This window comes from Osmia lignaria, chromosome 14 (assembly GCF_051020975.1).
Source record: "Osmia lignaria lignaria isolate PbOS001 chromosome 14, iyOsmLign1, whole genome shotgun sequence".
Lineage (NCBI taxonomy): Eukaryota > Metazoa > Arthropoda > Insecta > Hymenoptera > Megachilidae > Osmia > Osmia lignaria.
In genome coordinates, this window is record NC_135045.1 from 11,958,560 (window position 1) to 11,986,109 (window position 27,550).

The 27,550-nt window shown below is 35.3% G+C and overlaps 4 protein-coding genes and 1 long non-coding RNA gene across 16 annotated transcripts in view; 3 read left to right on the plus strand and 2 right to left on the minus strand.

Annotated features, from left to right (window-relative positions):
• The window catches only part of Nep2 (M13 family metallopeptidase neprilysin 2), a 46,105-nt gene extending 31,374 nt beyond the window's left edge, over nt 1-14,731 (plus strand). For 3 of the 4 annotated variants that reach the window (XM_034334815.2, XM_034334819.2, XM_034334818.2), the window contains exons 2-10: nt 2,471-2,619; nt 8,064-8,201; nt 8,280-8,525; nt 9,768-9,979; nt 10,644-10,820; nt 10,917-11,411; nt 11,885-12,176; nt 12,406-12,656; nt 13,283-14,731. In XM_034334815.2, the coding sequence (XP_034190706.1) occupies nt 2,471-2,619; nt 8,064-8,201; nt 8,280-8,525; nt 9,768-9,979; nt 10,644-10,820; nt 10,917-11,411; nt 11,885-12,176; nt 12,406-12,656; nt 13,283-13,621 (2,299 nt within the window). In that variant the 3' untranslated portion in view covers nt 13,622-14,731. The remainder of the gene's footprint in view (nt 1-2,470; nt 2,620-8,063; nt 8,202-8,279; nt 8,526-9,767; nt 9,980-10,643; nt 10,821-10,916; nt 11,412-11,884; nt 12,177-12,405; nt 12,657-13,282) is intronic. The other variant, XM_034334816.2, reaches the window with a different exon arrangement.
• Nucleotides 14,732-15,544: 813 nt separating this feature from the next.
• Nucleotides 15,545-17,615, minus strand: LOC117609003 (uncharacterized). The gene is made up of 6 exons (XM_034334820.2): nt 17,364-17,615; nt 16,929-16,966; nt 16,596-16,841; nt 16,031-16,189; nt 15,859-15,956; nt 15,545-15,781 (listed from the first exon to the last, which is right to left on the minus strand). Exons 1-6 carry the CDS (start codon nt 17,407-17,409, stop codon nt 15,598-15,600), a joined length of 771 nt encoding a protein of 256 aa, XP_034190711.1. The 5' UTR covers nt 17,410-17,615; the 3' UTR covers nt 15,545-15,597.
• Nucleotides 17,616-18,112: 497 nt separating this feature from the next.
• Nucleotides 18,113-19,243, plus strand: LOC117609025 (uncharacterized). The gene is made up of 3 exons (XR_004582488.2): nt 18,113-18,300; nt 18,444-18,524; nt 19,073-19,243. It is a non-coding gene; the product is annotated as an uncharacterized LOC117609025 (long non-coding RNA).
• A 1,545-nt stretch (nt 19,244-20,788) lies between these two features.
• LOC117609086 (PAT complex subunit Asterix) lies at nt 20,789-21,465 on the plus strand. The gene is made up of 2 exons (XM_034334973.2): nt 20,789-20,940; nt 21,108-21,465. The coding sequence occupies exon 2, from the start codon at nt 21,117-21,119 to the stop codon at nt 21,447-21,449; it is 333 nt and encodes a 110-aa protein (XP_034190864.1). The 5' UTR covers nt 20,789-20,940; nt 21,108-21,116; the 3' UTR covers nt 21,450-21,465.
• Nucleotides 21,466-21,840: 375 nt separating this feature from the next.
• The window catches only part of inaE (inactivation no afterpotential E), a 58,445-nt gene continuing 52,735 nt past the window's right edge, over nt 21,841-27,550 (minus strand). For 5 of the 9 annotated variants that reach the window (XM_034334963.2, XM_034334961.2, XM_034334960.2 and 2 more), the window contains exons 14-17: nt 24,542-24,891; nt 23,670-24,014; nt 22,944-23,118; nt 21,841-22,888 (exon numbers count right to left, since the gene is read on the minus strand). In XM_034334963.2, the coding sequence (XP_034190854.1) occupies nt 22,610-22,888; nt 22,944-23,118; nt 23,670-24,014; nt 24,542-24,891 (1,149 nt within the window). In that variant the 3' untranslated portion in view covers nt 21,841-22,609. Of the gene's footprint in view, nt 22,889-22,943; nt 23,119-23,669; nt 24,015-24,541; nt 24,892-26,080; nt 26,275-27,550 lie in introns of all 9 variants that reach the window. The other 4 variants (XM_034334957.2, XM_034334967.2, XM_034334964.2 and 1 more) reach the window with 3 other exon arrangements.

The following is a 27,550-nucleotide window of genomic DNA, read 5'->3' on the forward strand; positions in this document are numbered from 1 at the left end:
TATGTTGAAATTCACAATTTTACGAAACACTTTTTACTTGGACAAGAAAACAGTCTTCAAAAACATGATTATCAGCGAAGTGTACTGAATGAAAACAAAAACAAAATGTTTTTCCGAAATCGATTTCATTGGAGGTTGTCAGAGAACACTTGTAATTACATAAGATCATTTAAATAATTACGTAATGCGGTATTGTGATGTGGTAAATAATGATTTGTTTATATAAGGCGACAATATCAGTAGCGATGGAAATAACAATAAAAATTCTGCGTTTGCAATAAAATTGTACTTTTCAACGCGTGTTTTTTTTCTGTAAATACTTTTGTAGTTAATTCAGAATGGATTTCAAGGCTGCTATTTACGCGAAGCAGTTCTCTGACGCGCTTCCATTAACGTGCTAAAAAACAGATGCCTTTTGGTGAATTTAACTATCCTACAATTTAAGTTAAATAAGTTCTTTCATAAGTATGAAAACATATTTACACGCCGAATATAGATTTTAATTTAACCTGTAGATTTTAAAAAGATCGCATCCATTAACACGCTTTCTTGTGAATTTGTTAGATTGAACACGTTCTTTTGTACAGGAATTTATAAACATTTACGCAATATTAAATATTGATTTCGATTTAAATTTCGAGCCGAAAGAATTGACTTTGAAAGCCATTTATCGCTCATCGTCACTTGTTACTCGTATTTAGAATTCATCAGACAAGGCAATATTTTTGGTATTTGCAATATTTTTAGAAATGTAATGAGGAAAAATACTCTAGTAATTTATCATTAATTAATTAAAATTGAAAGCCATCGTTATAGCAGAGAAAATGAGAATCTTATTTCGTGGTATGTACTATAATTATAATAATAGTAGAATTTTAATGTTATTATATAAATATTCTATGATAGATTTATAGTAGAAATAGTAAAAAAGATTTCTACTACAAATCTAATGTACAATATTAATAGCATATTAAAATCCTGTTCTCATTATAATTGCAGCGTTACGTGTTAAACAACTTTAATTTAAGCATGTTATACTTTTGTTTTCGTCATAATATTAAAGTTCTTTCACTCGTAATGCTGCAATTATAATAATAATAGATCCTAACATGCTATTAAAATTCTGCTAAGAATATGTAATAGAAACAGTGTATGCTACATTTTTGTCCTCATCAGAGCATTAAAGTTTCTTAACATCATAATGCTGCAATTGGAATGATAACAGAATTGCAATATGTTATTAATAATTGCAATTATTATAATTACTAGAGGTGTGTAAGAACTCGAAAATTTAAGGTACCTGCAATGATAGAATAACTCATAGAATAATTTCGGGTAATATTAATTTTATATTATACTCAAAATTATTCTGAGTTATTCTATCATTTCAGGTATCCGAAATTTTCGAGTTCTTATACACCTCTAGTAATTATAATAATATGTAATAGAATTCGAGTATGCTATTAATATCCCATAGTAAATTTACATTAAAAAATAGTATATATTTTAATCTTTGGAATAAGAATACTTAAAAAAAATTAACTAAATTGGACAAGAATAAAATTGATTGAGAATTCCGATCTGAGAGTAAAGTTTCGAGTTTAAGAAAAAAGTCAAAGAGTTGCAACTGTTTCACCTGCAGTGATTCATTTATTCAAGACGAGATAATACGACTACGGCGTAATAGTACTCTGTGATTATTCATGAAAGGATTCACGTGAATGTAATTTTTCAGATACATAATTATCGAACTTACGTAAAAGGTAGTTATAATTATAAAACGAATATTTCTTTCAACTAAAACGTATCTTATTACGTAATTCTGGTGGATTTTGAAGTTTTCATTTCTTTAATTATCATCGATCCTCTTGAAATGATTTCACAAATGCGTATTCAAATAAAGGAATCTATTTAAAAGGAAAAGGCTTCACACTTTTTCTTCCCTCTGTCAACAGTATTCAATTAAAAATATAATATTGTTCGTGGAATCTCATTAACTTTAGTCTTCATTTTGCAAGATCATTTTGTGGTCAGGTTGAAATGGAACTCAAGGATCTTGGTGGCATTTACATGAAACGACTTTGACGTTCTTCCATTAACAATCGGCTTTTATTACTTGTTGCTGTTTCGCCAAAGGAAATAACAAGAATATCGATATTCGTGAGTTATAAAGATGTACAGATTCTTTCCAAGGGCAGAAACATAAGGAAAAACCAATTTTGTCCACGATTACGTAGAAACGAGAATTCTATTACGCAATCCAAATGTTAAAAAATGAAGATTTAAATTTAATCTTATATTAATTTTAAGTCCCATTATTTTATATTAGAACTTATTTTTCCAATATATGAGTTTATATATTTATGAAATATGAAATAATTTAAAGAACTTCTTTCCTCCACAAAAGTATGCATCGATTAGAAAACCTGTTTGAACGGATGCTAATTAATTGTTTGACGCGTTTTTACAGAAATCCGACATGGTGGAAGAGGAGATCGGCGTTGGAACGCGGTTTAACCGTGATTGCAGTTTCCGGGGTGCTTGTGTGCATCGCCTTAGCCGTTGCACTCGGCGTCCTGGCTGCGAATACCGCATCCTGCAGCTCGGCAGCGAGAAACGGTAAGAAAACGAGGAAAATATGAAAATGCAATGAATAGTATTGTTCGCGTTTATCTTTACAGTTCAGGAATATTTTAAACATCAAGAAACAGAATAAAAATTTCTCATTCAAGTTACCGTATTATGAAGACACTTTAATGATTAATTACTATAATTATCCCTTAATTTTTTATAAGTAAAATACAGCAAATGCTTTAATACCCTTCACCCAAGCAATCATAGTATCAAGAAATTTATTGGGTAAAATTACATCCGCCTTTAAGGGATTGATCGAGACACATTAGATGATTTGAATTAAGAGAACAATAATATTCGAAAGATGAATAATGTTCAAGATATTGTTTTTTAAGACGCTACGATGCATATGCTTTTTACTGATCTGTGCTATTTTTTTTTTTTTAACTGCTTAACAAACAACGCCTAGAGTATAGAAAATTATTTTCTAATTACTCAAATTTAGTATTATTAGAATAATTTTTTGCAATATTTATAGTCATTGGCGTAACTAGGTAGGGGGCAAGATGGAGCTTAACCCTTTTAAGGTTTTAAAATTCTAAAATCCTAAAGTTCTAAGATTCTAACATTCTAAAACTTCGAAATTTCAAAATTCTAAGGTTTCAAAGTTCTAAAATTACAAAATTTCTAAGAGAACTGACCCTCCCAAGAAATAATACTAGTAACACCAATGTTTATAGTAATTTTTTAAAATATAAGCCTTCTAAGTTCAGAATCATTAGTATCCAATGGTATATGCCTATAATGGATCACTATCAAAACGTTGGATCCATTTGATTGCAGCACATCACCCGTATCACCCTATGATTAATTCATTACTCTTATAATGCACTTATCGCTATTGTTCGCACGCTTCAAAGTTTTGCAATTGGCGCACATGTTCCATTAAAATTTTCTTGTCATTAAACTGTCATCTAACATTATTTAATATCATCTCGACGAAATATCAATGACCTTCGTTATCTCACAATTCGCACATTGATATATGTATCAGTTTCCTTTAAAATGACTTAATTACCACTTCATCGTGGCAATTGTAAAGCGTTCTTCATATTATCTGTTGATCTTCAAAGCACAAACAAACGAGCGTAAAAATAGGTTTCTCAGCGATAAATCACAAACTGTTTCCACAGATCTTTCGCGTACGTCATCGAGAAACGATTATTTTCAGTTTTGCGATTAAAACATCTTATATTCCATCTTGTTTTTCTTTCCAACTTTTAACAAACAACTTTAAATTCTTTAAATTCTGTCGCAAGGGAATGGTCCGATAACGGTTCTTTAAAACATGTCATAACAAAGGAACATTGAAGAAGAATTTCAAGTACTCGAAAGCTGACCAAACCGGCTTTCCATCGTATTGTAAATTTTCATTGATAACCAGTGTCACGTACGACTTATTTGTTTATGTTGATTTATACTCGGGAATCGACCAGCTGTTTATGCGTTGCTTTCGCGAAAAAAACGTGGAGGGGTACACGTTGAACCGCATCAAGAAACGGATGGAAGCACTTAACTTCATCTTCTTTAACTTTTTTGTTGATCGAGAATGATTATGAAAATCGTCGTACGTAATTTGAAATCTTGATCGTCCGTGTTTATTCGTATTTGTAAAAGAAAAATAAGATCATCAAGATATATTTCGAGATCAAAATGAATATAATAGAAAATTACTCCAATCTCTTTTTCTTTAATTTTTTAAGTAGACGGTTCATTTGATATACAGGGTGTCCCATTTAAACTGATACAGAGCTCTTATTCTGTAACTATAAATGGTACAAAAAATTGTTGATATAGAAATTGCATGGAAAAAGGGGGCCTATATTTTGGCCGAAGTGAAAAATCTTTTGCATTATTAGTTTAAGAGATATGATGGTCAAATTTTGTTTTTTAAATGGCACCATATATTTTTTTTCGGATCATGTAATAGTGCTTCTCAAGACGAATTCATTAAGCTTTAATCTGTACACTCGATTTTAATTAGTTTTCAAGATATAGAAATATCTCGTTTACAAATTTCCCGATTTTCAGTAGATACGTCTCGGTTTGAGTGGCAAGTCGTCAAAGCGGCCCTATTGTTGCGGTAAGTGCCGCAACGATTATTCTTTGGGTCCGCCGCACAGTGGGACAAAACTGCTTTTGGCGATCAAAATTCCGTAACTTCGGTTCTATTGGAAATATTTAAATGACATTTTGGGAAGTTTTTGCCTACATTATGATACTTAAGTTGTATTAATATAAATCATATTGAACTACAGGGTGTCAAGATATTCACGTATAAACTGTAGCGCGTTCAATATCCTTCACTTATTAGACATATTTTATGTCATTTAACAAAAAATTGACTCAAAACTGTTAATAACTATAAGAGAAACGGATTTAATAATTAAAAAATGACAAGACATGTGTTATTATAATATATTTATTTATATTTATTATGATCGATACCAAATCATTCGTGAAAACAGTTTCGACAATTATGAAAATTTATTATGGCATATTGCAAGGACGAAATAAAGTTTTGGATGACGAATATACACGTGGAATGCAGTTAACTGGTTAATAATCGTATCTGGTACTGTTTTTCTATCATCGTGCGCAGCGGCCAAGATGGATGTAATTTCATTCAATCGCCATTTTCTTGAAAAAGTGCAAAAAAGTGCAACCGATTTTTTCAGATTCTGATAGAGGAAGGTTCACTCTTTCCTGTAGTAATAATTAAACATGTGGCAAATTGTGGCATTTTTTAAAAATCAAGCTCAAAGTTGAGATTTTATTTAAATGTACTTCGTTTCAATCAGATCCTATTATTTAAAAAGTTGTTAACATTTTAACTTACTTTATGCACTGAATAGAATCTATATTATCCTAGTAAACTTTATCATTCATTTGAATTGTATCTTTCTGAATAAAATTCATTAGAATCGTACATTGAAGTTACGGGTAATATAATCAGCGTTTCGTTTTGACGAATTTCTACTGACTTTGAGTGCGAACCACGGCAAAACGGAAGCAAATATGAAAAAACGGATTACACTACGTTAAACTACAGTTTATTCTCTATTGATGTATGTAATTAGTTTTTCAATTTTCGAATTCACGAAAATCGACTTTTGATCGCCGAAAGCCGTTTTGTCCCACTGTGCGCCGTTCCTAGCGTAGACCTCCACTGTGGCACTTACCGCAACAATAGGGCCGCTTTGACGACTTGCCACTCAAACCGAGACGCATCTACTGAAAATCGGGAAATTTGTAAACGAGATATTTCTATATCTTGAAAACTAATTAAAATCGAGTGTACAGATTAAAGCTTAATGAATTCGTCTTGAGAATCACTATTACATGATCTGAAAAAAAATATATGGTTCCATTTAAAAAACAAAACTTGACCATCATATCTCTTAAGCTAATAATGCAAAAGATTTTTCACTTCGGCCAAAACATACGCCCCCTTTTTCCATGCAATTTTCATATCAACAATTTTTTGTATCATTAATAGTTACGGAATAAGAGCTGTGTAACAGTTTAGCTGAGACACCCTATATATCTCGACAAAGTACCATTTTCATGACTTTGTACGGTTCTTCTGCTTCTGACCGTACACGTTTGCAGAAACCGAAACGCGTAATTTGACGTCAAATATCATGACGTCAATAAGAGTTGCTGCTTCTGACGCACCGGGGTAAATGATTATTGTTTTGAGAATTACTCACCGGGCCAGGTCATGTTTCCCGCGATCGTACCCTCTGAAAAATACAGGGCGAGTTCGGCTCTGTGTATTTTTCGAGTGAGTATCGATCGACCTCCTACAGGGTTTATACCACGTACGGCCACTGAATCATCAGAATATTTTTACGAATCATTGAAAAATAATCATACTTGGGGAAGTAATCGGTGGTCGGTGGCGCCAACCAGATGTTTTTTTGTTTTTTTTTTGTTTTTTTTAACGAATGAGAAGCAATTTGTTTGCTTCAGGATCATCGTGTACGAGTCAGAATTTTTAAATAAAGAATATCGCTTACGATGCTTGGAAGAATTGAAAAAAGTTGATTATGGAGATTCGTTCAAACTGTGAACCGATTCGCGACGGGAACAACGTACAAACGTGTTTGACGCCAGCAGTTGGACGGTTTAACGATTAAATTAGTTTACACTTCCGTTTACTATGCCTCGTGCCCGACTCGTTCAACGGTATCGACTTGAATTTTCATACATTCTTTATCGACAAGAGGGGCAGATTAAAAATTATTTCTTATTAATACGAGGCCCACATCTGCGTTAACGTGCAAATGCGTCAATTAATGCGAGAAAAAATTACACGGTAAATTTCACATTTTTTAGTAGCTGCATTTATGCATTAATTAGAACAATGCGAGATTTCACAGTATGCGTGAAATCTCTAACCTCATTAACAATGCTGTTATAAGATTAGCGCGTTGATCCGTGATTACGGTTGAGTTTAATGTTACATTAAGTGTTAACTATCGAATTTAATAGCCATTGTTCTAAAGTACATGACTCAGTCGTAATTGAACAATACTGATTTCAGTAATGATTTACATCATTTGAAATATTTTACATTAACTCCGAAAGAGTAGCTCGTTAACAATTAGTGATAACAAATGGTATAATTGGTCAGATAACAAGCACTTTGCTGTAATCTTTAATCCTCCATTAGTATTTTTTAAATTCTTATTGCAGGAGTTCTATTTATACAGGGTATTCGACAACAGCTGGGAGATTTTTTAAGGGGTGATTTTAGGGACCAAAATAAGACGAAAATTAAGAATGACGAAATAGCGTTTGCGGCTTTGTTCTCCAGTAATTAACGTTTAAAAATTCGAGTAAACAGCGCCTGAAACCTGCAATCTCCCCAGCAACGGCGACTGAACGTCAGATCAGCAGGGGTGGGTACAGTCATAACCAAGAATCATTGAATAGTAGAAACTGACCTCGTGCTATTCTGTTTCTCGGTACTGCAGCATTCGGCTTTCTCTTCTTGGTTATGACTGTAACCACCCCTGCTAACCTGACGTTCAGTCGGCATTGCTGGGGAGATTGCAGGTTTCAGGCGCTTTTTACTCGAATTTTTAAACGTTAATTACTGGAAAACAAAGCCGCAAACGCTATTTCGTCATTCTTGATTTTCGTCTTATTTTGATCCCTAGAATCACCCCTTAAAAATCTCCCACCTGTTGTCGAACACCCTGTATATTAAATTGTTACAGAGAGGGGGGTTGAATATTAGAAAAGAGATTATTCGAATAAGGAAGGTGTTACTGTATCACTGAAGACTGTTACTTAGAGATTCATAAAGACCATGCTTATTACCGCAGCTTGAAAACGATTCATTACTAACAATAATTAACCGTGTCGTCTTGCATTGTTTTGTTGCAATTGCACCTGCATCCGCTGCTATGCGAGAGTAGAACCCGTTAACACAGAGGGATTACCATCCACAGCCGATGCCCTAAATGGATACCAGAGTTCAAAAGACATTCAGATAGTGGACCGAGGGCCACCCTGCGATGAAAACGTGTGTTACACACCGGAATGCATTCACACCGGTTGGTAGAAAGTTCCAATGCTATCAATTCTAATGATAAAATCATCGATCCTATATTTAATTTGACGTGAAACTCTAGCCTCTAGGATATTGAAGAACATGGACCCAGAGGTAGAACCGTGCGATGATTTCTACGATTTCGCTTGCGGCGGTTTCCTTAAGTCTACCAACATTCCTGATGACAAAACGAGCGTGAATACGTTTACGGAAATTAGTGACGAATTGCAAAATCAATTACGGACCAGCATCGAGGAGAAGAGTCCACCTAACGAGCCGAAATCGTTCAGACTTGCGAAGAATCTATACAAAGCTTGTATGAATAAAAGTAAGTATACTAGATGAATATTTATTTATTGTAACATGAATGCTGTTTACAGAAAAATTGAGAAAAAAAGATGAAAAGAATTTTTTAAAATTACTCGATAATGTCTTTATGATATAAAATTTGTTTTTATTGTTTACCTACGATAGAAGTTCCGGCTTATTTCTGGAATGATACCACACCCCTATTGTGTTTAAACTTCATATATATATATATATATATATGTGTTAAGTTAGGAATGACGTAAATATAAAGTGTCAACGTGCGGAAAGTTCAACGTGCCACGATATAGAAAATCGCGAAAACCGATCTGTTTCACCTTTTTTGAGAAAAGTTTTGCAAAAAGATCTCTGGTATCTCTTGGGAATCACGAAAAATGATAAGGGTTGGGCGAAAGATGGGCAGACGTTAGAGGGTGGAGCTTCGTGTTAAGGGAGCAAAGGTAGCTATCCAACATTAGGAAATCTACCTTTCATTTCCTCACCTTCACATGGTGCCGGCCATTTCGCCGAGAAGGGGTAAAAAGAAAAATAAGTTTAGGTTAGGTTGGGTTAGGTTAGTTCTTTTTTATCTGTTACGTAGACATAATATAATTGTCTTTTCAATTTAAACCATAAATTAGTTTAAGAAAGCTAGAAAACTCGATATACCACAACGTCGCACATTGGCACTTTCGCACATTAGGACTTCATATTCGCTCTTCTCTTGATTTTTTCCCGAAAAAATCAGATAAAGGCTATAATATATCCAACGCGTCCAGGAAGATTCATTGGATCCTGACTAAACTTGGTATGGTGATAAACCTTGACCTCCACAGTAACCACCTTGAATATTATTCGGTGCACGCTTTTGGTTTCCGAGATATGAGGTTCGAAAGTTGGGTTTTGAACTTAGTCAAAATTCGATTTTTGCCATAGCGACTCTTCGGAGGAGATCACTGTGAACTTTTGAATCAAGAGAAGAGCGTTTTTTTCCTATCGGAAATGTAACTGGTTTGGTTGGTTATACCCTAAATACTCTTTACTTACATTTTGAATAAAATACAAGTGCCGTATCATTCCAACGCCTTACCGAAGTTCCTACTAGTTTGAGTACATAATAGCTTTAACATATAGTTTTCTCAAAAATATTTTGTTTTCTGTATAAAAAGAAACGTGGAATTATAAATGCCATTGATTTTACAAATTATGAAACATTTGTCATGAAACGAATTTTACACGACATGGAACGTATTAATCGTTACAGCGGTGATCGAGCAACAGGGTTTGGATCCACTGATAAAAATCTTAGAAAAACTCGGTGGATGGCCAGTGTTGGAAGGCGATGATTGGAACGAGACCGAATTCAGTTGGACAGATTCGGTGTACAGATTCCGGAAGATGGGTTACTCGGTCGACTATTTCATCGACTTCAGCATCGGCGTCGATCTGAAGAACAGCACGCAACGAATAATTGATGTAGGTACAAGGAAATAGCTGGTGTATCGTTCAATGAAATTTACGGGTGGTTGTAAAGTTTGTACTGCGAATGGGAAATATGTATAACCTCACATTAGCGGAACGAAGGAGCCGGTCGTATAGTTACGCGAACCGTTAATGCAAATGAAAATCTTCTTGCATCTTAAAGGATTTACCACTTGGTGAAATCATGCAATAATATAATTGGCGAATAAACAGTTCGAGCCTCCCCGTGTAAAATGTGTTTCAATCAATATTTGTATAGTTTCTGAAAATGTTTGTTGATCATAATAGATATGTGTTTGCTTTTTCAAGCGATATTTCAAGACTCGTTTGCTCATTTAACCATACTAAATTATGCAAATTCGTGTATTGATAGAAAATAGATAAAGAAGTGGGAGTTGAAGAGAAAGTTTTTTTTTTTCAATTAGCTGATATTTTAATGAAAATGGATATTTGTTAATTTTACAAATACCAAGCTTTCAATTTGCTACCTTACGTTATTAATATAATATCAATACTATTTAAAATAATATTTATTTATTTTTTTACCGGTCACCGGTGTCCCCTCGCATTCAATATGTTAAATAACTATAATTTTTTATTTTACATAATGCAGATTTTAAAATTTGTCTAATTGAAGTTGAAATGAATATTTTTATAGCTGGACCAAGCATCCCTTGGGCTGTCTCGTGAATATTTGTCAAAGGGTTTCAATGATAAAATCGTGCAAGCTTATTATAGCTACATGGTTGACATCGCGACAATTCTTGGCGCTAATAAAACTACTGCAAAGTCGGAATTGAAGGAATCGTTGGAATTTGAAATTAAACTTGCCAATGTAAGTCAATTGCTCAGCTAAACATAAAAATTATAGTAATTATAGATTTATAGTAATCATGAATATATTATATTGAAATGAATATCTGTTCCATAGATTTCATTACCAAATGAGAAGCGTCGTAATGCTACCCTTCTTTACAACCCGATGACGGTACGAGAATTATCGTTGACATATTCCAGCGTACCATGGAAAGAATATTTCAACACCCTTTTAGCGCCGAATGTTGAAGTAACCGAGGATGAAGTCGTAATCGTCAGCGTTCCTAGTTACATAGCTAATTTAGAGAAACTATTAGACACTGTCCCGAAAAGGGTGCAAGCGAATTATGTAATGTGGAGAGCGGCTGCTTCGTCGGTGAGCTATCTTACCGATGAAATTCGAAAGAGGCAATTGCAATATTCGACGGCTTTGAGCGGAAAAACGGAAAGGGAACCCAGATGGAAGGAGTGCATCGATACGGTTTCCGGTAGCTTGGCCATAAGCGTTGGCGCGATGTACGTTAGAAAGTATTTCAAGGAAGATGCGAAGAAGAACGCTTTGGAAATGGTAGCTGATATTAGAGAAGAATTTACAGAAATACTGAAAAAGGTAAGAGATGCTTTTAAAAGCGGGTCTATGGGGTGGGATGATAGAAAATAGCAAATGGGAATGTAAGGATATAATGAAATGATTATTGACAATAATAAGTAGTTTAAAGTGAAACTTTAGAATTCGGAGTTGGTAAAATAATGGTTCAAAATGGAATTAGGCATAATAAGAAAATTTTAAGATTTCTAGGCCCGAAAGCTATGAAATTTTCGATGGCTCCCTTAGTTGAAAACTTGGTTGAAAAATTGAAATTTAGTTTAAATAAAATTAAGCCACCTTTAAACTTTCCCTTAACCCAACGCTGGTGCAGAGGATCTGTATAGCTATTACTATTATTTAAACTAAGTACACATTCGTTCAGGTAATTACCATTGACGTGTCACTAAACAATTATCCTTCTACAATCCCGATCTGCTCCCTTTACATAAATGCAATCTATTATTGAAAAATACTTGTAATCTGCAATTCTTAAGGTCGATTGGATGGACGATGACACAAGAAAGAGTGCCTTGAAGAAGGCAGCTTCTATGTCCAGTCACATCGCGTATCCAGATGAGTTACTAGACGACAAGAAATTGGAAGAATTCTATGAAAAACTTGAACTAACAACCGATAACTATCTTGAGGGTATTTTGAATCTCACCCTCTTTGGGGTTGAATATTCATTCAGTAAATTAAGGAAACCTGTAAACAAGAGCGATTGGGTTACCCATGGAAGACCAGCTATCGTCAATGCTTTTTATTCGTCTATTGAAAACAGTATCCGTAAGTTAATTGATAAAGTTTGATTAGAGAATAAGTATTGGTCTAACTAGGAAGGGGCCAGAGTGGACCTGGCTTTTGCAAAAATATGAATTGACTCCGTTACTTAATAAAATAGTAAAATTTTCAAACTTTCAAAATTCTAAGATTCCAAAACCTCTAAATTTCTAAAATCCGAAAATTTCAAAATTGCAAAGCTGAATAAGTCAACGTTTACGGGATATTTTCACAGAATTCCCGGCTGGTATCCTACAAGGTGCTTTCTTCAGTAACGATCGACCGAGGTATATGAATTACGGCGCCATTGGGTTCGTCATTGGCCATGAAATAACGCATGGATTTGATGACCAAGGCAGACAATTCGATAAAGATGGTAACTTGGTCGATTGGTGGGCACCGCAAACAAAGGAAAATTATCTGGAAAGAGCTGAGTGTATTATTCATCAATATGGAAACTACACAGTAGAAGACGTTGGCTTAAACGTAAGAAACTCTTTTTCTTTATGCGTTTTCTTCATAGATTTACGTCAGTCGCTAGAAATATTTGCTCGATAAGCATTCTAATTTTAGTGATATCTAAATACATAGGTTCAGATTTTCTTATTCGCTGTACTTCTTTACATACTTTATCGCTGGTATTTTGCGAATAGTGGTATATGCAAATTATAACACGATAATGGTATCAGGAAGAAGTGACGCAAATTTTCTCTCAAAAGGGTCAAACTCGTGCTTCCAACACATTTTTAAATCGCTAGTTAGATAACTTTAGGAGTAAACATAACAGTTCTAAATATTTTCATAATTAACAGAGTATAATACACGTTTAGGTTCTAAAAATCACAATATAATTTTTCATAATTTTGTTTCTTGCTTGATACATAAACAATATTCCTTAAGAAGATAATCTGTATTGAACACAACATTCGCTATCAAACACATGTTGATAATAATGCTTTTTTTTCAACAAACTTCTTATATACTTTTTTCTATTTAAATTATTAAATTCTTTTTCATTTTATAGAAAGTGTTTAAAAAATAACGATTATTTGGAACAAAATCGAGTTACGAAATTTATTAAAACAAATTTCTTTTTTTTTTTTCAATTACAGTTAAATGGCATCAATACACAGGGTGAAAATATAGCCGACAACGGTGGAATAAAGGAAGCCTACTTGGCGTACAGGGAATGGGTTAAACGGAACAAACCAGAACAAAAATTACCAGGAATGTCATTTTCACCTGAACAATTATTCTGGATAAGCGCAGCTAATACCTGGTGCAGCAAGTACAGACCGGAAGCGATGAAGCTTCGCATCACCACCGGATTCCATAGTCCTGGTAAATTCCGTGTTCTGGGACCCCTTTCGAATATGGAGGAATTCTCAAAGGACTTCAATTGCCCTCTCGGTTCCAAGATGAACCCAGAGAAAAAGTGCGCCGTTTGGTAAATGCGGAAATTCCAGCTGTTTGACGTATTGAAACTTGTTCTTCGATACCCCGAAGAAGGACATACACGATGAAAAAAAGATTCTATTGAAAAGAACGATTATATTCAAGAGAAATTCTATGAATAAAGTTTGCTGTATGTATTTCGGAATGATAGTCATGGAATTTATTTGGAAGAATGAACAGTGAAGGTGTATTATTGATAATGGAACTGATGGAATTTAATGGAAAGGTGCACGACCATGAGGAGGATCTCAGTGAGGTATTTAAAAGAGGATCCTCCTTCGTGAATTGACTTGAATTACATGGTACACTTGGGTGCAAGTTAGGTTTCCTTTGGTTAAGGGTAAGTGTAGGTTTCTCCTATTACTTGGGTGATCCTAGGAGAACTTAGATCCGAGGAGAATCTAGAAGAACTTGAGGAAATCTTAGGTAGATCCTAGAAGAGTCTATGGAAATCCTAAGTAGATTTTCGGGAGATTCTAAATGGATCCTAGGTAGACCCTAGGGAGATGCTAAGGGAATCCTAGAGAGATCCTAGATAAACCCTAGGAAGCTGTTAAGGAAATCCTACGGAGGTTTAGGGCACTCTCTCATCTATACAGTTCCTCTTAACTAAGGAAAGTCTAAATTGCACGCGACCGTACCCGATTAACATTTTTCGCTAATATAAGTCTTTTTTATAAGAGTGAAGCCAAGATTTTCGCTGAGTATTGTAAATAAGAAGCGGCGAAACACAGGAAGGCGCGTCACGATGATTATAAATTTTATACAATTGCGTTTAGAGGTCGATTAGGCCTGCGTGTCGTCGAGTGAAGATGCAGAAAAATGGAACAAGTTAAACTGTGATGATTATGTAGGAAATGACAATAAATATTGAAACGGTCTTTCGATTAAAGCTCCCACGATGACGCGCGTAGAAATGATTTGTTAATTTTATTTTCAAACGACAATCGTATTAATTAATACACAATAATAGTTGACACATGTTTTTTTTTTGCTATCTGTATAATATTCGTTAGGCTCCGTTGAGCAGCATAAGGTTGTTGATTAGAGTTACCACTTCGAAGTACTTAGGCAATGTAGTATTAATCATAATTTTTAATATACAGGCGACAAAAACATAGCCTGTAGTTACTTTTATACCGTTTTATTATTTACATATCATATATAAATATATGTATCGCTTAAGCGTTATCGTTTTGTTCTCCATTACAGTGGCACTTGTACCGCATAAGAATTTAACAGTTAGAATAACGTTACTCATATTTATTGAAGTACCGTATTATTTTAAGTTCGAACAGATAAATGTATTCAGTGTATTTGTTGAGTATAAAATTTTAATATAAAAACATTGAAAAAAAAAAAGATTTCCATCTTGTAAATCTGATAAGATATGTTTAATTGAAAAGTCTAATTTCGCAAAATTAACTACTAAAAATAAGTTGTAAATATGAAAAGTAGTATAGGCAGTCGACTATTATCTACATATCTACCATCTTATGAAGCTTCGGTACCTGTAAGATCACCGAAGTCAAGCTAAGTGGGCACGGTTCACGCCAAAGATGGGTGGTGACCGAGGAAAGGCGGAAAGGGCGAGAATAAGCGATTGAATGAGAATAATGAAATGAAGGCGGCAATGCAATGTAAAAAAAAAAAAAAAGTATTGCGAAATAAATTGACAAAAAGTTAGTTGGGCAAAAGAGAGGGGCTAAAAAAGCCCCTAGAAAGCGCGCCATTCCGGGGAGAAATACCCCGGATAAACCGTTAAAAAATAAAAAAATTTTAGCCGGTCATTTTAGGAACTACATTGAGTAAAACGATGGAGGATAAGTTGGATGCTAAATGCGAAATAAGTAATTAATAAATTTTATTTTTATTAATTTATATATATGTATAGTAAAAAATATGAAATCATTCGCTCATGCTTTCAGCTCGATTTGATCGGCCAACCCCTTCCTGACGTCCAATTGTTCCATCAGGGTATGCATTCATTCGTGCTATTATTACGCACAATGTTTAATAAATTACGAAGTTTGTTGATATAGTCTTCATCGCGTTTCAATTCGTGCTCCAACCTTTCACCTTCGGAAATACGTTGGGCTAAACGTTTAATTGAGGTGGAAAATGATGCTAAGTTTGCAGCCATTATAATTTCAAACCTGGACAGAAGTTTAAACGTTATAAATATGTTATGTTAAAGTGAAATTTTTGTATTTTATAAAAGAGGATTAGACACCTCTTACTCCTGGTCAATTCTGTTACTAATGTTCGAATTAGATCCTTTAAGACACTTAGTTTTTCCTTTTGCTCTGCTAATTCTAATAAGAAGCTCTCCTAAATTTTGTAAAAGAATTATTTCAAAATAAAATTAATAAGTCAATGTTTAGCGTGATTGACCGAGGACTTGCCTGTCTTTTTGTACACGACCTTAACTGTTCAAGAGTTATGGAAGATTGAAGTATTTCAGCGTCTTGTGATAATTTTTCATTTAATGCCACTCCTTCCTTTTTTACTTGTACTACCTCTGCCTGTATTGCAGTCTTTACTTCTCTAATCATCGCGTTCGCCTGTAACAGTACATTAAAGTTAAAATATTGCTCACAGGTGCTCTTGAACGTGAGCACGAACTACAGGGTGATTCTTTCGCAACACAAAAGCCGTACCGCACAATGGAACCCCTGCTGTTCCGTTTCTTGTCTTCGTCTCACACAAAGCAGTTTTGGGTCCGGCGATATGGCCCCTGGGTCTCTTTACCCGCAAAAACAGCAGGGTTCCATTGTGCGGGGCAACTATTGTGTTGTGTTGCGAGAGAATCACCCTGTATTTGGCAAACAACACACTAACTGGACGATGTCGGCAATAAAAATCTTTTTACTATATCATAAGTTTTCTAATAATCCTTAGATATGCTAAAAAAAATTTTTATTATAGCATTAGAAAAAAGCATTCTTGGTGATTATTTTTTTAACTAACCCTTTCATTACACTCTGCACGGTAAGCTGCTAACGTTTCTCTTGCCACCGCCTCTGTTATTACCATTAATTTTTGTACTTTTAATTCCAATTTGTCGCGTTCGTCACTTAAATCAACTATACGAGAATTCAGCTCAGATATATTTTGAGCCAATAAACTCATCTCATTCCTATCATCTTCTACTAACTTTTCCATTTTTATGATCAATTCAGCATAATTGCTGATCAAATGATCAAGAGTTTGAACCTATGGAAAGTAAAATGATTGGTAAGTACATCGAATGATGCGTTAGCGAAAGAAGAAAATTAATTAATCATATCGATATTCACTTACTTTTTGATCGCATTCGCCGGGTACAGGTACTACATCATCTGTAAAAGGTTTTTCTTTTTAAATAAAAGTCAACATTTAAGTTCGCATATATTTTGGGTTTGAAATTTAAAACATTTTATGAATATAATGTTTTTGTTTATTATCATTCTTCTGAACAATATAAGAGAATAAATTAATAACTCATAGACATTATATTTGTTCGTGTACTTAATTATTATTTTTTAGACTTAATAGGTTAAAAAACAGGAATTCCAGAAACAAAGTATCCTGAACTAAAATTAACAGTTAAACACAATAATGCTTACAGAATTGTAATAAAAAAATAAGAGTAATAAATTGTAATTGTAATTGTAATTGAATAATAATTGTAATAGAAAAAATATGAAATATGTATACACTAAAAGAATATGATAAAAACTACACGCGTTTACTTACTTTCCACTTCGTTAAATCTTTGGGTTTCAGCTTTTGAAAACGACATAATAATACAAATCTTAAAACAAATATAATAATTAACACTTTCAGTTTAATCGAAATCTAAAACTCAGTTTATAATGTTCGTTATACTATGTTTCGCTTCGAAATAACTGTCACTGTCGCATCGAAGAAGTCACACTACATTTACCTCGTATCGCGGCAAAAACTTTTCTTTGGTTAGAATATACATATACAGTGGGCCGCAAAAGTATTCGTCTACCGTTTAAAATTGGACCGAATGACTTGAGGTTTCTCGAGAAGCTATACAAATTAATTTACTAAGATATATGCTTATGTCGTTTTAAAAAATTACAATTTGTTGAAATGTGTATGCTGAAAATTTCATCGAGATCGGTCAATGCACTTAGAAGTTACAATTAAAATTTCCGAAAATCGCAACTTTTCATCTAAGAACGTGATTAGTCCCCTCCGTTCACTACGAAAGACATATTTTAAATTTTCATTATAGGCTCAATATAAAAGAGATGAAAAATTATTCTTCATTATTTTCTTTCACGATTTCAACAAATTGTAATTTTTTAAAACGACAAAGGCACATATCTTAGTAAATTAATTTGTATAGCTCCTCGAGAAACCTCAAGTCATTCGGTCCAATATTAAACGAGGTATTCTGTTTTAAACGGTGGACGAATACTTTTGCGGCCCACTGTACATCTTTTGTTTCCTGCGTTTGATTGAAATGTAAACACTATGTGACTTTCAGAATATAACGAATAACAACAAAACTTGTCAGTTTGTATAGAGCCCTTGTGGAATTATCATAAGATTAACATAAAATAATTTTTAACAGAAAATACAACCGACTTCAAAATGCGCTAAAAAGTTTAAAATAATTTATATTTCGTTTATACAACTACGTGAAAAAGACAGCATGGTAAGTATTTTCACGCTCACTATCCCTGTAACTTTTACTCTTCTCTGTGTTGTGTGAAGTGCGATTTTTCACAAAGTCCACCACATCCGTGTTTTTTATTTACTGTGCATCTTCTATTTATTATTTACTGTGCATATTTTTAGGAAAAAATGGATTGTACTGCGGCAGAAAGTGTACAAGTAGAAAAGGAAAGCGAGGAAGCCCAGAATCGTGGGAACAATCACGTAAGTACTACCTTCACACTCACTATCTCTATCACTTTTATTTTTCTATGTGTTGTGTGAAGTACGATTAGGGTTGTTCTTACATGAAAAGTCGCAATTTTCGGAAATTTTAATTACTTACAGTGAGTGTAAAAAGTGTTTAGACAGAATACCTCATTTAAAATATGACCAAATGACTTGAGGTATTTTCAGAAGTTATACAAATTAATCTAAATTAAGATTGTGCTTTTGTCGTTTTAAAAAATTACAATTTGTTGAAGTCGTGAAAGAGAATAGTAAAAGGCAATTTTTTAACTTTTTTATCGGAGTTTGCAATGAAAATTTAAAATATGACATTTGTAAATTTAAGTGTGTTATGTGTATGCTGAAAATTTCATCGAGATTGGTCAATGTACTTAGCAGTTATAAGTAATTAAAATTTCCGAAAATCGCGAGTTTTCATCTAAAAACATAACTAGTCACATTCTTAAATGAAAAGTCGCGATTTTCAGAAATTTTAATTACTTGTAACTTCTAAGTGCATTGATCGATCTCAATGAAATTTTCAGCATACACATAACACACTTAAATTTAGAAAAGTAAAGAGCAGCAAAGGAGGAGAAAAATTCGCAACAACAAAAAACTAAAGAAGCGGTTGAGAACAATGCCGCCAGCCGTCTCAAGATATCCGGGGGGGTATGTATCTCACCCTCCCCCCCAACACACATCGCCGCCGCCCTCGCAACATTACATATCGCCCCCGCCCCCGCAACATTGCTCATCACCACCGCGGCCCGAGATGTACGCAGCTCCAATGCTGTGTATGTCCCAGCCGCCAGTTATATACCACGGCCAGCAACCCATGATATATGTACCGCCGCAACCCCTAATATATGTCCACCCGCAACCGGCAATGTATGTACGGCAACCGACGACGCCGTATCAGTATTATTAAATTAAAAATTTTATTACAATACGTTTCTTTTCTTCTCGACACCTGTTACTGATTATATTATTATTATTATACATACCCTAAACTTAGAACTAGAGTTCGTCATTTATTAAAAAAATAATTTCCAATGAACTAAAGAGGGTTATTAAGTTACCTCCTTTAAAATATTTTACGTCTTAAAAAGTATCTCCAAAAGATTTGTAAAACGAACTTAACTCGAATCACCGAAGAAATAATAATAGCATCGACCAGATAAAATATCATCTCATGTCTCATGATACAGTTCAGCACCGAACCTCGTCGTTGGTAAACTCACTGATTCTGGTTCTGTTTCTTACTGCGGCCGCAATATATTCTAGAGGGCGTAAGAAAACGTCGAACTTTTTCGCAGCCGCGAACTCCCATAAGGATGGCAGCACCGACGAGATACTGTTAAAGACTGCCAACCATTTGTATAGTAAGTAAGCACAACCTGTATATCAGTCCATGGGCAAACACGAGAGCCTAGGACTTTTTTGAAATAAAAAAAAAAAAAGACTGCCAACCGCTGTGTTAAAGTTCGGCACGCCAAGTGGGCCCAGTGGGCCTGGGGTACGATCGGTAAATAGGAATGATGGATAATGTAGAATAGTGATATTACCCATTGTACCGCTGAAAAAAACTGTTATACCACCAACGAGATGATTTAGCTTTGCCACAGTACAATAATTATCTCGTCGGTGATGGCAGTCTTTAACAGTATCTCGTCGGTGATGCAGCTAACGCTTGTCTTTTGCCATGATTCCACGTTAGCAGGCGTTCTCCTTATACCACTAGCTGAACTAAATTTGTCACGTGACTTGCTCTGTATTATCCACAAAATGGCGGAACTGATCTGTGGGACTGCTTTTACGGGACTACACTTTTCGTCCTTATTTCGCAACAAATGAAGACAAAATAGAGCTTAATTTGCAGGTAAGGGTTGTGGCTAGACCGCTGCACTCATGATTTCAATCACAGCACTCTTTTAGTGGCCTAAAAATGCTTCGATTCCGCGACTGCATTTTGTCGATTTTTTCCTTCACTTTGGACGCTTATATTACTAAACATCAACATAATCCCACTAAAACATGAGTGCAGCGGTATGCATTGGACCTTCCTCTTTCGAATAAGCCTTCACCCAGTCCCAAATGTTCTCATATAAGGACGAAAAGTGTAGTCCCATAAACCCCTGTTTAGGCCCATTTTTGCCGGTAATGTCAACGCGCTACTATTACCCGTGTTAACTCCTTACCACCGACGAGTATCTTGTCGGTGCCTCACGTTTTCTCCTCACGCTTTTATACTAGGATAGTGCAGATGGCGCTCGTTCTCGGAGCCTAATTTCTTGGATACAAGTCACTATCTTTATGCGCTGATACACTGATCAGCTGTTTCATTGTTATTTTATTGAATAAAATTTTGATATTATTTTCTTCATTTTTCAATTATCATTAAATTATACTGGTGAGTAAGTCTATATGATTTTATTTCATTCTTGTTTAATATCAATTAGTGTCAATGCTAATATATGCTATAAGATAACCTTACAATTTGCGTTTAAAGTTTATTTCTAAAAAATGTAATAAATGAGACAAGATTTTTAAGATACATAATTTGTATGTTGATTTCAGCTTTTTAAAATGAATAGTTCATCAGATCCTAGACGACCAGAACGGGAAGTTCGATATAAACCTAATGTAATGAACAGTCAAGTACAACTCGGCGATAATTCTACACCAGATTACATGAATATATTAGGAATGGTGTTCAGTATGTGCGGTTTAATGATGAGATTAAAATGGTGTGCATGGGTTGCATTATATTGTTCTTGCATAAGTTTTGCCAATTCCAAAGTATGTGACGATACTAAACAAATTCTCAGTAGCTTTATGTTATCTATATCTGCAGTTGTAATGTCATATTTACAAAATCCACAACCAATGACTCCACCTTGGGCATCAGCAATGCAATAAAATTATTTGAAATGTCTTTGATGTTATGTGTTTATTAATATTATTATTATTATTATTTATGATAAATGGGTTTAAAAATGAGTAAAGCAGATAAGATTTGAACTCATCTTTTTATTTCTTGGAAAGTATTTTAATACATTAAGTAAATTGTTTTATGTATCACTTTTTCCTAATGATATTCTATAAATATCACTTACAATAATTTCAATATATATTTTCTAAGTATTTATTATAATTTGCTAAACTTAAATAGATCAGATATATTCTTTCTACTTTTTACATAAATACAATAATTCTTTTAATTTCAACTATTAAAAGACTTAATAAAAACCATTTTTCATTGTTCATTCTTTGTTACACAACTGCATCTTTTGATAGTTATCTATTTTACACTTTGCATATATTTTATAATATAAGAAAATAAGAAAAATTTCATGGAAGTTATTAAATAAATATTTAGTGTTAAATAATAAAAACCATACGAATGGTTATAAAAGTTATATACAGATAGAATAAAATAAAATTACTTACAATTATATCTGTTCATTCTGTTAAAAAGCTGTACAAAAACGCGTAAAAATGTTTATATTAAATGATACTGATGTAGAATAGGCCGGCGCAACTTCCATGCAACTTTCACACGTTCTCATCCACATTACAAAAATTAACAATTGAAAACAAGAGATCTAGTCTAAAAACTAATACTCTCTTTAAGTAGCAAGGCATCTTGATTCATGTAAACTGCTATTTTATAACCCATTGCTTTCTTTTCTTACTCATTTCATCTGTACTTTTATATATCTTCAATATACATGTAATCAATTTTGTATTTGTCATTGGATTTATTTGTTAGTTGACGGAAAATTTTCTTAATCAGAAAATACTTCGTTCCATCGAAGGAACGACTATACAAATATAAGAAGTGACGTTCTACGAATAAAAATTGAATATCGTTCAATTTAAGTATTTACAGCGAAGAGGCTACGCAGTACATGGCCCCTTAATTTTAGAATATCTCGAATGTTCATCCACCGAAGGGCATAGGAAAATGTTTCTGAACGATCACACGACGGTGTGATATTGGCACAGACACCTATAGATTACTTTAAATCTATCCCCGTCTCTTTATCATGGTCCCCGGTCGGCCTAACGTCTCCTAATTAAACGCTACTTTCGCCACGACCAACCAGCGTGATCGGATATACATATTTCTTGCGTTTCGCGTTGAAGAAAGGAGAACTGTGCTGCCCATGCGTGGGTGTCGGCGATAACCCACGCAGAAGAGGTAAGGAGGCATCACCGCTCATTCCACTGGCATCGAACTTCTTCTTCCACTCCGCTCCTAGATCGGTTGCCGGTGCCATCAGCCCTTTACACTCCGGGGAACTTCTAACGCTAAGAAACACATCATTGCTGCTGTCACGTTGTCCGGAAGAACCCTGAAACGACCAGTAATTTATTGCTGAACGCAATAAAAGATAAACGATTTTATACCTTCGCCTCGAAGAAATCCAAACTGGACCCATTTGTTTCGTTTTCTTCCTCGGCGAAGCCCGGTTGCACTTGGTTCGATGCGTGAGACGTCCTAGACGAATGAGAAGAAGTATGCGACGAGGAGTTCTCGGACAAATCGTCTCTGCAGCAGGCAGCTGTGCATACTCTTTGCTCTCTAAAATGTTTCACCCAATTTGCATTTATTATTATAATACAGTTTTTGAAGTGAAACTTCTTTAGGCGCGGTAGAGCAAATTCGCCTGGATCAGACGAAAAGTGAAACGCTTCCCCCTCTCCGACTTCAACCGACTCTACACGCATGCGCAGCGCGTACTGTGTGTATACGTAACATTTTCTCTAGCCACGGTAACGTGAGTTGGCCTGATCGAGACGAGAATTGAAACGGTTCTCCGACTCCAATTGACATTTGAGAAGAAAGAGAGGGAGAATCATTTCTACTCTCTCCGTCGCATACATCAGGCCTGTCCAAGTAGGGGAATTCACTCCTGGAACACATGTTTTGGGTCTACTTCCAACGCTGCTCCTTCAAGTAAAATGGGACCGCCGCTAGGAAAGACGGAGAGATGGTAGAAGGAACGGTCCCATCTTACTTTAAGGAGCATCTTAATAAAGTCGTCAACAAATGCTAGAATCTAAGAAGTTTCACTTCTAACGCGCGAGAGTCTCACGCATATTTTTTGTAATGAGTTAAAAATATTTAACTACCTTCTGATAATTACTGAATCTCTTCTTCTCGGTACTGGCGGCGGAAGACCAGCGGTTAAGCTTTTGGCACTCTCATAACTTGCCTCGCTATTACCGCTGCTTGTGTTACTGCCGTTAGTCCCCTCCCTCAGGAAGTAGTTCTTCGCCGAGAGCATAGCGAAGTGAAGATTGTTCTTCAAGTCGTCCGCCGCCGTTGACAAGTTTCCCGAGATCTTTGGAGTACGCCTCATCGGTCTGGGTGGTGGGACCGGTGACGGTGGACTGCTCGACGCCTCCGACAGAGTTTCCGGGGTAGCGAGCGGTGCCATTCGCGACGCGTCGTCCCAATTGCTCCGAAGATTCGATCTTCGCATTGAAATAACGATTAAGATGGCCTCTTGTAACTGACGTGAAAAATTGCAGCTTGAGTAGCAACACTTAATTAAGTCTCCAAAAAAAAAAAAAAAGAGATATGACACATTGTTCTTAAAATGAAATAACATGTTCCTCTTAAGCTGCAATCCTTCTTAGGAATTTCTTTTGTTCGATAATACAATCGAGTGCAGTAATGAGTATTTATGTGCGCGATTGCCGAAGCGGTGAATATTGCGATTCGTGGATCAAGCGATCGTGAACGAAAAAGCTTAACATGAGTTTAATGAAATGTTATTTTATCCCTGATGGTTTAATTACCATCCCTAGTTTTATCTATCGTTCCCTAACATAAATCGTAGATAAAGTACCCGGTTGTCTGTTAATTTGCTACGTCTAAGAGTACCGTTCGCCACTCGTCGAACTCTCTCTGTCGCCCTAACTCCTCATTGCAAACTTAATTTACACAGGTATCTTCGTCCTCCATGCGAGTGGTCCAGACGTAAAATTGCTATTCTTACGATTTGCTTTCGTCGGCCCTGGGCGTGTTGAGCAATTCGCTGGCCAGGCTGACGTATTCCCATGGAATCCCTCTGGAGTCGACGCTCAGCTCGCGGCCAACTTGAGGGAACTCCGAGGGACTCTGCAAGGAGGTGAAGCTAGTTTCCAGGCAGAGTCTGTGCGGTGGTGTCCCAGCCAGGTTGCTGGGATGCGATTTAACCGGGCTGGAGGACGACAGCAACGCTCTCATTTCCTGTTCGATCTCCATCTCCTGGATCTCGACGACCTCGCGCGCCTCTGACGCCTCCGTCGACGATGCGTGACCGGAAGCCAGCCTCTGTGGCTTCGCAGGCCCCAGGGTCGTTACAACCTGACATATCCACACGCGATTGTTTCCAATGTAATCGTTTCAATCCTCCGACATGAATACCGCGTAACGCCGTTTCGTTCACATTGAATGAATGGTAGAGTTTGATCGTAATTCGAGAAGCAAAGAATCAGTTTGATTTAATAATGAACATCTATCAAATTAATGAAATTAATGAACTAGACGAATTGAATGTTACTGAATTTGCTTCTTTACTTCTCTATTCCGTGCATACATTAATACGTTCAAAGATTAAGATTTAGGTCTGATCCGTTTGGTTTGTGCTAATGGTTGAGGAGTTTTTGCAAATCTATGATCGCATATCGTTATAAGTATTCTATTATTGATTTATGTAATGTATGAGATAGAATTTACATCAATGTTAACGATATATGAAACACGAATATCCATTTGAAAATTTCATAGTGGAAGGAGTTTTCACTTTTTCGCATGTAGAACGTGTATTAGAGAATTATCTGAACCGTAGGAAAAAGAAATTTCTTTGAAAAAAAAAGAAAATAGGATAAATTTATTATAAAGTTCGAAGATGATTTTTCGTTCGATGAAGTGAGATTTCTGCAATGAAAGAGAATGATTACAAACTAAGAATGACTGTATTCTTTTAACACGATATTTGGCATGCTGTTATCGCACCATGAAATTAATTAATACTTAACAAATCAAATGTACAATAACGATGTGGTAAACTAAATGATGCGTAGTGCACATGCATGAATGACTCATTGTCAGTGATAAACACCATTCAACTGATTGTTAATTATCTGTTTAAAATCGCTTATCTACCACCAAATAAAAATCTTTCATAGTAACATCATAATTGCATTTTTTCTCTGCATGTCGTACAACTATCCTCTACGTCGACTTACAAACACGTACTTCTATTCATTTTCGGAACACATTGGTGAATGGTGGTGAATCTAGTGTCTAAAAATCGTGATAGTGAATTGCATGCAATAGAATGCAGTTATAGGTTATCTTGCAAATGGACTGCAACGGTGATGATAATTGAGATATTGAACTTGTTAGAATTTTTAAGTCGCTGTAGATTAGTCAATTTGTTTAACTGTTAAATTTAATGTTCACTAGGGCTCGGTATTGTACTTAAATCATTTGTGCAACATTTCTACAGCGACCTTTTTCATGGTGATGAAGCCTAAAAACGTCTATATACCTTGTGCCGTGGCGAGAAGAGTGTGTGGTGGCATAGACATCGGCGTCGTGGTCGTGCAAGCTCGTCGGTGTACTTTGACGGTGGAGTACGACGTGTTGCTGATCGGGTCTCCCTTGGGTTGTTGCATCCGTTGCAATCGTTTCATGCGTTGCTGCATCGGCCTCTCCGGGGTCCCGATCTCTGCACGCAGACACCTAATCCACACACCACACACCCTCAGCCACACATCCTCTCGTGAGAGCCGCCGGTTACCGGTCGCCACGATTCGAGGGAACAACGAGTGCTCGACGTTTTTATTTCTTTCATTGTCAACGAGGGTAAAACACCTAGTCTAACGCTAATTTCATTGACCAATTAATCGTTTACGCTACAGGTCTAGTGGGATACATAATGCATCGGGATGAGCTTTAACACGTTCCGTTCCATAATGAGATTTTATATTTATGGCGAACGTTTGGAATTGCAGATAGTAATTAAAAAAAAAGAACTATTTTTATCGATGACTCATATGGCACCGAACGTGTTTTGCAAATACGATTTAAAGAAGTGTAATGCAAAGGGTGTCGAGTGTTTATTTAATTCTTCCTTTGGTGGAAGACAATTACTCGTTGAAGCTTTATTTATATGATCTATTCGCTTTACTCAATTTATACGGGGTGTGGTATTTAAAAGTTCGACTGGCTACTTCTTGTGCACGAAGCGACAACAGGTGGACATTCATTAAAAGATGTAAGTACCATTACGCTTACTTCGATTCCTTTGAAACGATAGAAATGCTTACGGTCTTTTCAGGTTTTTATTACTTTCTAAATTAATTCCTCCAAAATATAACTTGTCCAACTTCAACTGATTACTCGAGAACAGCGGACTTTGTTTTGTGAAAAAGGAAATAATTGATGAGTAACCAATTGATTTTAGACAGACCTTATACAATACGTGGGTGTATTTCCGAAAGCGACAACCCTCCGATTTTTCTGAAATTTTTGCCAAAGCTTATCCTTGATTAGAGAAGAATCCCCCAGCCCCCTTCAAAGTTTTGACAGTTCTTACTAAATATCTCCGAAAATATTGATTTTAGAGAAAAAAGTTCTAAAGCTCTACAAAAAAAAATGTACACATTTTTTACGTAAATCTATTATTTTTGATGTACATGTACGTATAATTATTAAGGTTAGGCTACATATTTAAATCCTTTTAGGTAACGCTTTCATTTACACATATTTTTATAATTAATTTATTATTATTTCATGAAGGTGTTGCCGGAAAGTGCGAATTATGTGTTCGGAACAGATCGCCAATGATACTGCGCTGTGTCGGTAAGGTAGGGAATGATATCAACGATAGTGTAGAAATTACTATTTGTTTACATAACAGCCAAAATAATAGGTTTACGTAAAAAAGTGTAAAACCTTTTTTGTAGAGCTTTTTATGAGCTTCATTTTTTGTTTGAAACTTTTTTCTCTAAAATCA

What these genes read in the sequence shown, in the direction of transcription:
- LOC117609086 (XM_034334973.2), top strand. Translation starts at nt 21,117, where the DNA reads ATGAATAGTTCATCAGATCCTAGACGACCAGAACGGGAAGTTCGATAT.
- LOC117609003 (XM_034334820.2), bottom strand. Translation starts at nt 17,409, where the DNA reads ATGTCGTTTTCAAAAGCTGAAACCCAAAGATTTAACGAAGTGGAAA. An exon ending in AAGATTTAACGAAGTGGAAA is followed by an intron (nt 16,967 to 17,363) that starts GTAAGTAAACGC and finishes AACCTTTTACAG; the next exon opens with ATGATGTAGTACCTGTACCC. An exon ending in GAATTGACCAGGAGTAAGAG is followed by an intron (nt 15,782 to 15,858) that starts GTGTCTAATCCT and finishes ACTTCTGTCCAG; the next exon opens with GTTTGAAATTATAATGGCTG.